This window comes from Zonotrichia leucophrys, unplaced genomic scaffold, assembly GCF_028769735.1.
Source record: "Zonotrichia leucophrys gambelii isolate GWCS_2022_RI unplaced genomic scaffold, RI_Zleu_2.0 Scaffold_34_1600103, whole genome shotgun sequence".
NCBI classification, from domain to species: domain Eukaryota; kingdom Metazoa; phylum Chordata; class Aves; order Passeriformes; family Passerellidae; genus Zonotrichia; species Zonotrichia leucophrys.
The window spans coordinates 414,471-426,244 of NW_026992239.1; the positions used below are offsets into that span (position 1 = coordinate 414,471).

The 11,774-nt window shown below is 67.3% G+C and overlaps 3 protein-coding genes across 4 annotated transcripts; all 3 read right to left on the reverse strand.

The window, feature by feature from the left end:
• Window positions 1–181: 181 nt before the first annotated feature.
• On the reverse strand, window positions 182–5,197 carry LOC135460329 (RNA-binding protein 14-like). Of its 2 annotated transcripts, XM_064737116.1 has the most exons (3): window positions 4,750–5,197; window positions 1,040–2,663; window positions 182–684 (listed from the first exon to the last, which is right to left on the reverse strand). In XM_064737116.1, exons 1-3 carry the CDS (start codon window positions 5,093–5,095, stop codon window positions 477–479), a joined length of 2,178 nt encoding a protein of 725 aa, XP_064593186.1. In that variant the 5' UTR covers window positions 5,096–5,197; the 3' UTR covers window positions 182–476. The 2 variants fall into 2 exon arrangements, with proteins under 2 accessions (XP_064593186.1, XP_064593187.1); XM_064737117.1 differs by lacking the exon at window positions 1,040–2,663 and having other exon boundaries at window positions 4,750–5,196.
• A 161-nt stretch (window positions 5,198–5,358) lies between these two features.
• CCS (copper chaperone for superoxide dismutase) lies at window positions 5,359–8,378 on the reverse strand. The gene is made up of 8 exons (XM_064737122.1): window positions 8,267–8,378; window positions 7,571–7,643; window positions 7,347–7,484; window positions 6,512–6,692; window positions 6,361–6,421; window positions 5,845–5,922; window positions 5,636–5,739; window positions 5,359–5,562 (listed from the first exon to the last, which is right to left on the reverse strand). Exons 1-8 carry the CDS (start codon window positions 8,300–8,302, stop codon window positions 5,406–5,408), a joined length of 828 nt encoding a protein of 275 aa, XP_064593192.1. The 5' UTR covers window positions 8,303–8,378; the 3' UTR covers window positions 5,359–5,405.
• A 704-nt stretch (window positions 8,379–9,082) lies between these two features.
• LOC135460221 (putative nuclease HARBI1) lies at window positions 9,083–11,720 on the reverse strand. The gene is made up of 3 exons (XM_064736957.1): window positions 10,432–11,720; window positions 9,614–9,655; window positions 9,083–9,468 (listed from the first exon to the last, which is right to left on the reverse strand). The coding sequence occupies exons 1-3, from the start codon at window positions 11,354–11,356 to the stop codon at window positions 9,083–9,085; spliced, it is 1,353 nt and encodes a 450-aa protein (XP_064593027.1). The 5' UTR covers window positions 11,357–11,720.
• Between the last annotated feature and the right edge of the window lie 54 nt (window positions 11,721–11,774).

Sequence of the window (11,774 nt, forward strand, 5' to 3'; positions counted from 1 at the left end):
TGGCGCTTCCTGCTGCCAGCTCTGAACGCTGCTCATGCTCCAAATCCACTCCTCCGTGGTGGGAAAGCACCTCCAGCATTGGCAGCACCATCAGCCAGGGCTGGGCGGTGATGGTGGCACTGGGAGGTGTCCCCAGGGGTGGGAATGGAACCCCAGCACTGGGAAAGAACCAGGCGGGAGGCGTCGCAACCGGAGCATTTATTTACAGTCATAAAAATCCCCCAGCACCGTGCCAGGCCTGATGCTGGAAACCGGGAATTCACCCAAAAAATGGGACAACTTGTGGTATAAAAGAGTCTGAGCCTCATGGCTGCAACCACTGGCGGGTTATGAACCGGCACCGAGCGCCAGCGGGGGATGAACCGTGCGGCCACTGCCACCCGTAACCGCGGAACCTTCTAAAAAACTCAAACAGCAAAACCAGAAAGAATCGGCTGAAAAAGAACCGTCCGTGCCCCGGCGGGGCCGTGGCCAGCTCAGAGGCGGCGCTGGTAGCCCGCGTGGATGCGGGCGGGGGGCAGGTAGTCGCTGTAGCCGCCCGAGTAGCGGGCGTACTCGGAGTGCGCGTCCGGCAGCCGGCGGTAGTCCAGCGGGGACTTGGTGGGCGAGCGGCGATACGCCAGCGGAGAGTCCGCTAGGCGCCGGTAATCGGCCAGCTCGGACAGACGGCGCTCGGAGCCGTACCTGGGCGAGAGAAGAGAGGGGGATCAGCCGGGAGGGGACGGGGCTGGGATCCGCCGCGGCAGCACCGTGTCCCACCTGGGGACGCGCTGCGATGGAAAAGCCGGCGCAGGACGGGATCGGATGCCGCACAGGCCCCGCTGTGTGCCACCGCCTCCCCTCACCCGCACCAAGCCCCGTCCCCTCCCTGGGATCTGCGCGGCGCGAGCGGAGCCATGGCGCCCACCGCGCCGGGCGACAGCGAGCCGCACCGGTGCCACGTGGCGCCGGTCAAGCCGCGAGCGGTGCGCCGGAGCCCGGCGAGCCGGCGAGCAGCGGGAGGCAGGGGTGGGGGTCGGTGCCCCGCCTGGCACCGTACCTTTTAGCCAGAGAGGACGATTTTTTGTACGGGTCGTCGTAGGCGGCGCTGCGAGGCGGGGAGAGGCGGGTGCGCTCGTAGGGCGGTGCGGCAGCGGCCTGCGGCAGGCCCAGGTAGGAGCCCGCCGGCTGCCCCAGCTGGCTCGGCCCGTCGTAGGCACTGCCCGGCTGGGCTCGGTACGCGGCCGCCAGCGCGGCGGAGGACGGCTGCTGCGCCGGGTAGGAGGCCGCCATGGCACCGGAGGCCTGCGCCCGGTACGCGGCCGTCAGCGGGGCAGAGGCCTGCGCCTTGTAGGAAGCGGCGGCGACGGCGGCCTGGCTGCCGTAGGACGCGGCCAGCGAGGAGCCCGTCTGCGCACCGTAGCCGGCGGGGAGCGCGGCGGCCGCGGGCTGGCTGCCGTAGGACGCGGGCAGGCCCGTGGCGGGCTGGGCGCCGTACGAGGCCGAGTGGCCCACGCTGGGCTGGGCACCGTACGAGCTGGACAGCGCGGGTTGGGCACCGTAGGAGGCAGAGTGGCCGGCCACGGGCTGGTAGGCTGCGGCGGCGTGACCTGCCACGGCCTGGGCGCTGTAAGAGCTGGCGTGCACCGCCACGGCCTGGGCGCTGTAGCCGGCAGACAGCACGGCGCCGGGCTGGGCGCTGTAGGAGCCGGCGTGGCCATCCATGGGCTGGGCGCCGTAGGAGCCTGCGGCCAGCTGGGTGCCGTAGGATGCCACGTGCACGGCCACGGCCTGGGTGCTGTAGGAGCCGGCAGAGCCGGCAGCGGGCTGGGCGCCGTAGGCGGCGATGGCGGGCTGGGCGCTGTAGCCAGCCGAGTAGCCCGAGGCGGGCTGGGCGCTGTAGGAGGAGGCCAGGGCAGCGGACTGGACGCCGTAGGAGCTGAGGGAGTTGGCGGCCGCGGGCTGGGCGCCGTACGAGGCGGCAGCGGCCGGCTGGGCGCCGTAGGAGCCAAGGGAGTTGGCGGCAGCGGGCTGAGCGCCCGCGGCGCCCAGGGAGCCGACCGAGGGCTGGGAGCGGTAGGCGCTGCCCAGCGAGGCCGAGGGCTGCGCGCGGTAGGCGGCGGCCTGGCCCGTGGTGGGCTGCGGGCGGTACGCCATGCCCAGGGAGGCCGAGGGCTGGGCTCGGTACGTGGCCCCCAGCGAGGCCGAGGGCTGGGCGCGGTAGGCGGCCGGCTGCGCCGTCATGGGGAGCGACACCGCCGCGTAGCCGGCGCGGGTGGGCGAGCGCCGCAGCGGGCTGCGGTCCCTGCCAAAGTAGGAGGGGGAGGCGGGCCGGGGCTGCGCATCGAAGGCGTCGTACTTGGCGCCGAAGCGCTGCTGGTAATCGTACAGGGAGGGGGTGGTGGCGTAGCCGGCGCCCGTGGCCGAGGGGAAGGCGGCATCGGCCACCCGGCGCTGCTGGTCGAAGCCCTCGATCTTGGGCTGGAACTTCTCGCGGTACTCGAGGCCGATGCGCTTGGTCTTGTCGACGCCGAGGGCGGGCGGCGGCGCCTGGCCCGTGCCCTTCTTCTGCACGTTGGTGGAGAGCTCCACGTTCACCCGGCGCCCCTTCACCTCCTTCCCATTTAGGTTTTCGATGGCAACTTTAGCATCGGCTTCGTTCTCCATGTGCACAAAGGCATAGTCTGACAAAGCAGCAGAGAGAGCAGTGAGGGGAGAAAACACAACTCGTTACAGGAGCCGGCGCTAACGAGCCGTGCGGCGGCAGCGGGACGGGCGCGGGACGGGGGCTGCTGGCCCCGCTCGCCGGAGGAGACACGACCACCACCATCGGCTCTGCCCCGCGCTCGTTGGGTCACAGCCCGCCCGGCGTCCCCCAGCTCACAGCCTCCCCCAGCCCGCCCGGCTCCCTCCGCGGCCCCCCAGGCTCTGCCTCCCGTGCCCCCTCCCAGCCCCTCCCTGGCACTTGGGGACCAAGGGCCCAGCCTGGGCTGGCAGTGCCAGCACCGCGGGCTCAGTGGGACGGCCTGGCAGTGAGCGGAGCAAAGCTGAGAGAACCGGCGCCAGCACAGAGAGCGGGACAGGGACAGAGGAAAGGGGGAGAGGAAAAGGAGACAGAAAAAGACAAGGACAGAGAAGGGAACAGGGACTTAAGACACAGAAGAAGAGGAGGGAGAAGAGGGAAGGAGGGAGGGAGGGAGGGAAGGGCCTGAGCACTCCCAGTGAGTGACCGGCCATGGAGAGGAGCCGGTGCCACACGGCACAACCACGGCTCAGCAGCACAGAGGCGTCTGAGGACAGCGAGGAGCAGGGAAGCAGGACCTGGTGGCAGCTCTGGCGGCCGCCTGTGGCACTTGGCCCAACAGGTTTGGGGGCTGGATGCCCCCATGGTGGTCGGGGGATCACCCCCGTGGCACGACGGGTCAGGAGGGCAGCGACCCCGTGGTGTTTCCCTGCAGCACAGACCGAGACCACCGGAACCAGTGACAACCCACCCAAGGGTGTGCGGTGTGCTGGGAGCATCACTGGCCAAGCAAACCCATGCCAGACCTCTGAGCATCAGTGCCATGTCACCTTCTCCTTTATCCCCCCAGTACCATCCCATCCCCCCCGGCTCCTGTCCCACATCCACATGTCCCACTCTGGAAGCCCAAAGAGGGGATGTCCCCTCCATGTCACCCCCAGCCCTGCTGCCATCCCCTCGGGGTGGCCATGGCACCCCCAAACCTGAGGGGACAGGTTCTGCCAGCTGTGCTGGTGACTGTGACCTGGGACGGGAGAGCAGAGGAGCAACGTCCCCCTCCTGTGGGCAGGGGCACACGGGCACTGTGGGGACATCACCGGGACTCCAGGGTCGGGTGAGAAGGGACGAGATGACAGCAGGGTCAGGGAGAGGGAAGTGGAGTGACAGTTGTCAGTCCATCAGTGTGACACAGGTGACAATTGAGGTGGGGGAGGTGGGTGACCCCACCAGGCCGTGCTGGGGGTCTCCAATGTGAAGCCATTGAACCCCTCAGGGGTTTCACGGGGTGTTCTGTGCATGTCCCAGCTCTGTGGCTGAGCGTCTGTGTCTGTGGAGGCCAGACTGTGTCCTGGGGATGATTTGGTCACAAAGGTGGCAGCAGCTGGCAGGGGTCACCCCCTCAGGGCTGGGGGTGGTGATGGCACAGAACAAAGCTGCCAGAAGAAGAGTTATGGGGTGTTCAGGAGTGTGGGGAGCCCACCTGGGCCACTTGAGGGAGGATGAGGAGGTTGGTTAGAGAATGGATCATGTGGAGATTGAGGGGGCTGGGGAGCCCACACGAGCTCATATGGCCCCACCTGGGGTTTGGGGAGGCGACTGCAGAGCACGAGGCCGGCTGGAGGAGGGTTACCGGGGGAGTTACGGGGTCAGGGGCACCCACAGGGGCTGGCACAGCCCCACCTGAGCCTGGGGAAGGCGATCGAAGACACGTGGTTGCCAGAGGGGGGGGTTAAGGGGTCTGGACCGCCCACACAGGCCCGCACCGCCCCGGCCGGGGCGGGCGGAGGCGATGGAGCCGGACGTGGCTGGCAGAAGGGGGGTTACGGGAGCTCACTCGGGCTCGCACGGCCCCGCTCGGGGCAAAGGGGAGGCGGCAGAAATCCCCCCGCTCCACCAGCCCGGGCCGCGCTGGGGTCCGGGCGGGGGCGACGCCGCAGTCGGACGGAACTCGGGTGCCACGGATCACCCGGCGGCGCGGGCCGAGCTGGGCGGCGGGGGCCGCGCGGCCCCGGCGGCGGGTCCGGTACCTTTCACCACGTCGCACTCCACCACGGGGCCGTACTGCTGGAAGAGCGAGCGCAGCTCCCCGCTCGTGCACGCGGCAGACACATTCCCCACGAAGATCTTGCAGGTGTTGGTGGGGCGAGGCCGGGATGGCTCCACCACGATACGGCGGCCGTGCAGTTGGTGCCCGTTGAGCTGCGAGATGGCGCGCGCGGCCGCCGCCTCGTCCCGCAGGTGCACGAAAGCGAACTGTTTCATGAGGGCGACGCCCAGCACCGGCCCCGCGGCGCCTGCGAACAGCTCGCTCAACTCTTCCGCCGTCGCCTCCTCGGGGACGTTGCCCACGAAGAGTTTGATGCCAGGACGCATCGCGGCGGGGATCGCTGGGGGGAGCGTGGCGGGGACAGAACCGGCAGCGGCCGCGGCGGCTTCAAAATGGCGGCGGTTCCTGAGGGCGGCGGGGGCGGTGCCGTGCGCAGCGCGCCTGCGTGCCGTGCGCACCGCCCTCCCTCAGCGCGCCTGCGTGCCGTGCGCACCGCGCGCGCGCGAGCCCCGCCCACTATTTTCCCGCCGCGATAGCTCCGCCCATCTCCTTTTAAAACCAAGCCCCTTCTTAAAGGCGCCGCAACCTCTGCAGAGCGAGGGGCTCCCAACTCTTTATTCGCTCCCGGGGGGGCTCCTAGAGGTGGGAGCTGGGGGTATCCATGGCGGGGGTCTCCAGGGGAGCCCCACGGCTGCGGTCGCGCTCCTCCCAGAGGGTGACGCCGTCACAGGTACAGACGCGTTTGGGGTTCTGGAAGAGCCCGGCAGCGCGGGCCACCACACCACAGGCCAGCCTGGGGACACGGGAGGGGTCAGAAGGGTGACCCCACAAAGACCCCTCCCCAAAATACCCCCCCAAGTGCTCACCCCCGGCCCGAGTTGCCGTTGACGCGGGACAGGGGGTGCGACCCCCGGCCCAGATCGTCCTCGCCCTCAGCCACCACCACGGAGCGGCCGATGATGTCCCACACCTGGGGAGGGGATTTGGGGAGTCAGAACCCCAATCTGGGGGGTCAGAACCCCATAGAGACCCCCCCCAAATAGAGGGACAAACCCCCCCAGACCCAAATTCCCACCTTCAGCTTCGAGTCCTCGATTCGGAACCGGGCCTGGCCCTCAGAGTCCGCCCAGATGTTCCCCAGGTCCCCGGCGTGCTGAGGGGACAGGGGGGGTCAGGAGCCCCCCAAAAATCACAGAGCAGCCCCCAACCCCACAGAGACACCCTGGAACCCACAGAGACCCCCCCCAAATCCCCTCACTGCACCTCAGAAACCTCAAAAATCCCACAGTGACCCCACCTGACCTGTCATTGTTAACCAAGCCCCTCCAAGACCACCCCAAATCCTTCAGAGATCCCCAAATTCCCCCAACCCTACAAAACACCCTCCAGACCACCTCAAATCCTCTCAGAGACCCCCATAATCCCCTCATTGCCCCCACAAAACCCCTCCAGCACCCCCCAAATTCCTCAGAAACCCCTCAAATTCCCTCGTTACCCGCCCAAAACCCTCCAAGACCTCCCCAAATCTTCCAGAGACCCCCCCCAAAATCCCCTCAATGCCCCCCAAATCCCCCCCTGACCCCCAGCTCACCCTGTGCTGGTCCTGGGGTCCCCCGTGGCTCTCCCCATCAGGGTTGAAGTGTCCCCCACAGCTGATTTTGAGGGTGTGGATGGGATATGGGGGTGAAATTGGGGGTCCCCACCCCCTGTACCCCCCCACAGCCCCCTCCCCACCCTCTCACCTGTTGCAGGGGTCCGAGAGGTCCCCGAATTCGTGGATGTGGAGCCCGTGGGGGCCGGGGGGGAGCCCGGACACGGCTCCGTCCACGAGGCACCGGCTGGGGGAGAGCTGCAGGAACCGGAGCAGCCCCCGGACCCCCCCGGGACCCCCCAGTGCCGCCACTGCTGCTCCTCCAGGGGGAACTGGGGGGGACAGGGCACGGTCAGGCACCCCCAAACACCCCCGGTGCAAAAATCAACTCAGGGAGTTCAAATGTCACTGCGAAAAGTGACACTGAATCACAGGGAGGGATGGCAAAAAGCATCCAGGAGCCCCTAAATCCACCCTGGAGACCCCAAAATCCCTCTGTGACCCCCCAAAATCCCTCTGTGACCCCCCCAAAAACCCTCTGAGATCCTTCAAAACCCCCAGAGGACCACCCACACCCACCCAGGACAACCCAAAACCCTCTGTGACCCCTCCAAACCCACTGGGACCCCTTCAAACCCACTGGGACCCCTTCAAACCCACTGGGACACCCCAAACTCCCTCAGGACACCCCCCAAACCCCCCCAGGACACCCCCAAACCCCACTGGGACACCCTCAAACCCCTCAGGACCTCCCCAGGACTCCCCCAAAACTCCCTCAGGACTCCGCAAACCCCCTCAGCACCACCCCAAACCCCACTGGGACACCCCAAACCCTCTCAGAACCCCCCAAACCCCCTCAGGACCCCCCAAAATCCCCTCAGGACCCCCCCAAATCCCACTGGGACATCCCAAACCTTTCACAACTCCCCCAAACCCCCTCAGGACACCCCAAACCCCCTCAGGACCCCCCAAAATCCCCGACTGACCCTCGGAGGAGCCCCCCATGCCCTTGAGCACGGCCCTGCGCCCCGAATTCTCCAGCAGCTCCCGCACGCGCTCGGCCGCCGCCGTCGTCTCCACCAGCACCGACTGCTCCTGCAGCCGCAGCTCCACCAGCTTCACCTCTGGGGGGGCACAAAGAGGCTCTGGGGGGGTCCCCAAAACCCTTTGGGGGGGCCCCCGGGGTCTGGGGGTCTCTCGGGGGTCTCACCTGGAGCCGCCTCCAGCGCTGCCCGCACGGCATCGGCGCAGCCCTGGCAGCTCATCTGAACGTCAAACTCCAGCTGGGGGAGGGGAAACGGGGGGGTTTGAACCCCAAAATTGTGGGGGAAGGGGGGAAATGGGGGGGAAATGAGAGGGGAGGTGTCAGCACCTCGAAAATGGGGGGTGAGAAGGGAGGTGGAGCCCCAAAAGTGGGGAGGGGAAAGGAGCCCTGAACTCACAGGGCTCTGAGATGGTGTGGAAGGGATTGTGAACCCCCAAAAGTTGTTCCTGAGGCTCTGAACCCCCAAACCCGCCCTGCCAGGGGGTGCTGCACCCCTAAAAGTGTTTCTGATGGGGTCCCGAACCCCCAAAGCCGCCCTAAGAGGGGTCCTGAACCTCCAAAACTGCCACGGGTGAGGCTCTGAACCCCCAAATTCCCCCGGCCAGGGGGTCCTGCACCCCCAAAAGTGCTTCTCACACCCTCCTGAACCCCCAAACCCCCCTCGCCAGCGCTCCTGCACCCCAAAACCGCCCTGGGAGGGATTTGGCACCCCCAGATCTCCCCCAGCCGGAGCGTTTCACCCCCAAACCGCCCGTCCTCCGTTCCTCCAGCCCTCGAAGCGCTCCGCCCGCCTTTCCCACACCCCCCGAGCCCCTCCGCCCCCTCGGTCCCGACCCCCCGGCCCGTCCCGGGGGTCCCGACCCGGCAGCTGCTCCCGCCGGCCTCCGGTGACGCCATGGCCGCGGACTCCGGACCCGGAACCGCTCTCGGGTCTCTGCGGCACCACGGACCCGTTTCAACAACGGACCGGATATGGCCGCACTGAGAGGGAAGGGTTTGGAGGTTGCGCAACTTCCGGCGTTTTATCGCCATGGCAACAGCGCCGGGTTCGGAACGGGCCTAACGGGGATTTTTGGGGGTTTTGATGGGTTTGGGGGGGATTTTGGGGGTCCGGAAGGGTTTTGGTGGCTCAGAGGGGTTCTGGGAAGGCGGCAGTGGGAATGGCGGCGTCCTGTGGGGTTTTGGTGGGGGAAATTTGGGTTTTTCTTTTGGGGGACGGGGGGTGCAGGGATCAAGGGGTTCATCCCACCCATGGGGACACAGCAAGGACCCCCAAAATCCCCTTGAGGGGTCCCCAAAATGACCAGAACTTCCCCCCTCCAAAACACAGTGGGACAATAGTTGTAAAAAAATCATTTATTTGTCCCAAAATGAGCACGGACATGGTTAAAGGATGAGATGTGGGGAAAATTGGTGGAAATAGGGCACCCCCAAAATTATGGACCAGCCTACCTGGGGTTAGAGCTTCTCCAGGGGCTCAGAGCCCTCTAAATCAGGGCTCAGCACCCCCAAATCATAACTCAGGACTCCCTCAAGGACCCAGAGCTCTCCAAATCATGGCTCAGCACCCCCAAAGCACTCAGAGCCCCCAAATCAGGCTCAGGCCCACAAATCATTACTCAGCCCCCCAAACCATAACTCAGCCCCCCCCCATCACCCCAACCCCCCCATCCCCCCTCACCCCAAGCCCTCCCGCACCCGCTGCACCAGCCGGGCCCGCACCGCCCGCCCCTCCCGAGCTCCGGGCCCGGGGGGCGGCGGCGGCTGCGGGGGCGGCTCGGGCAGCGCCGGGCACGGCTCGGGCGGCTCCAGGAGCGGAACGCGGCGGCGCAGGGCGATGTTGTGCAGGATGCAGCAGGCCAGGAAGATCTGGCACACCTTGGGGGGGCTGTACTGGAGCCCCCCGCCCGCCAGGCAGCGGAAGCGGCGGCGCAGCAGCCCCAGCGTGCGGCGCAGCGGGGCCAGCGTGCGGGAGTGCAGCGCGTTGTAGCGCAGCTCGGCCGCGCCCCGCGGGCCCGCGATGGGCGTCAGCAGCCACGGCTTCAGCGGGTACGAGCCGTCACCTGCAGGGCGGGGGGGGAGAGGTGAGTGGCACCTGGAGTGGTGGGGACACACCTGAGTTACACCTGGGGCAGTGGGGACACACCTGAGTTACACCTGGGGCGGTGGGGACACACCTGAGTTACACCTGGAGTAGTGGGGACACACCTGAGTTACACCTGGAGTGGTGGGGACACACCTGAGTTACACCTGGAGTAGTGGGGACACACCTGAGTTACATCTGGAGTAGTGGGGACACACCTGAGTTACACCTGGAGTGGTGGGGATACACCTGAGTTACACCCAGAGCAGCAGAGGCGCCCCTAAACTAACCCCAGAGCATCAGAGAAACACCTGAGTTACACCTGGAGTAGTGGGGACACACCTGAGTTACACCTGGAGCAGCAGGGACATCCCTAAATCAACTCTAGGGCACCAGGGACACACCAGATCCCCACAGGACCTCTCACCCAACAGCCAGCCCCCCATTTCCCACCCCAAACCCCCTCACCCAGCACCCAGCCCCCCTTCTTCCATCTCAATACTCCTTCCATCAGCCATGATCTTTGGGATCCTTCTGCCTCAGAACACCCCAAAAACCCCCAGACCCCTTTCTCCATGCTCCATCCTCCCTATTTCCCACCCCAAACCCTCTCCTCCATCTCCCAGACCCCCCATTTCCCACCCCACATCCCCATTTCCCACCCCAAACCGCCCTCACCCATCATCCATCTCCCCATTTCCCACCCCAAACCCCCTCACCCAACAACCGCCACCCCATATCCCATCCCAAACCCCCATATCGCACCCCAAAGCCCCCATTTCCCACCCCAAACCCCTTTCCCCATCCTCCATCTCCCATTCCCCACCCCAAACCCCCCTCCCCTAGCTCTTACACCCCCATTTCCCACCCCACACCCTCATTCCCCACCCCAAACCCTCTCCCCCATCCCCAAACTCCCATTTCCCACCCCAAACCCCCTCACCCAGCAGCCAGACCCCCTCGCTCCTGCTGCCCTCCATCAGGCGCGCCAGGGCCGAGTTCTCCAGCACGGTGGCGTTGGCGCACGAGCCGGGGAACTTGGCCACCACGTTGGTGATGTGGCCGCGGCGGTCGCACACCACCTGCATGTTGATGGAGTGGAAATTGGCGGCGTTGCGGAACAGCGGCTCGTTATCCGCCGGTGCCCTCAGCGCCACGTGCATGGCGCCCACCAAGCCCAGCACACCGGGCAGCGCCGCCGGGGGGTCCCCGGGGGGCTCGGGAGGCGGCGGGAAGGCGATGTAGCGGCCGGCCCGCCGCTGCAAGGCCGCCAGGAACTGCGCCAGGCAGTTGGACATGGCCGACTGGCTGATGCCCGTGCTGAGGCGCGACGCCGTCTGGAAGGAGCCCGAGGCCAGGAAGGCCAAGGCCGAGGTGACTTTGACGGCCACGGGCAGAGCGTGGCTGCGGCCGGTCAGGCTCTGCAGGTCGGCCCCGAGCTCCCGGCACAGCGCCGCGATGGCCGCGCGGTCCAGGCGGCAGCGCCGCAGCGCCTGCTCGTCGCTGAGCTCCAGGAAGGAGCAGCGCACCCGGTAAATGCGCTGCGCCGGGTACGGGCGGCGGCGGCGGCGGCCGCGGCGGGGGAGCGGGGATGGAGGAGCAGCGGGGAGGGAGATCCCGGTGGGTGCGGGATGCCGGTCATGAGCACGGCACTGATCGCGGGTCCGTTCGTGGGGTTCATCCCAGTCCCTGTCCCAGAACTGATCCCGCGCCCGGTCCCTGTCACAGTCCTGCTCCCGTTCCCCGTGCTGCTCCCGGTCCCTGTCACAGTCCTGCTCCCGCTCCCCGTCCTGTTCCTCGTCGCTGTCCCGGTTCCCTTCCCGGTGCCGGTGCCGGAGCCGCCGCAGCAGCAGCACCGCGTGGGACATGCCGGGGGCGGGGCTACGGTGCAAGGGGCGTGGCTAATGCGAGAGGGGCGGGGCCAGACCCAGCCGGGGCCGGTGGCCGCGGCAGTCCGGTGAGAGCGGGCGGTCGCTGTTTCTGACCGGGTCGATGCCGCACCGGTTCCGGTGCCGGTGCCGATCGATCCCGATGGAAGCGGTTGGTCCCGATCTGTCCCAGTCGGTCCCGGGGCCGGTGGGGGCAGTTGGTCGCTGTCCCTGTCCCCGTATCGGTGAATCCCGACGCCGGCAGGGACAGTCTGTCCGGGTCCCGGAGCCGGTCCCTGCTTCTGTGGATCCCGGTTTCCCAGGCTCGGTCCTGGTTCCCCGGTTTGGTCCCTGTTCCCCCGGCTCGGACCCTCCCGGCCAGGCCACGCCCCTCCCCCGCGCCCTGATTGGTCAGAAC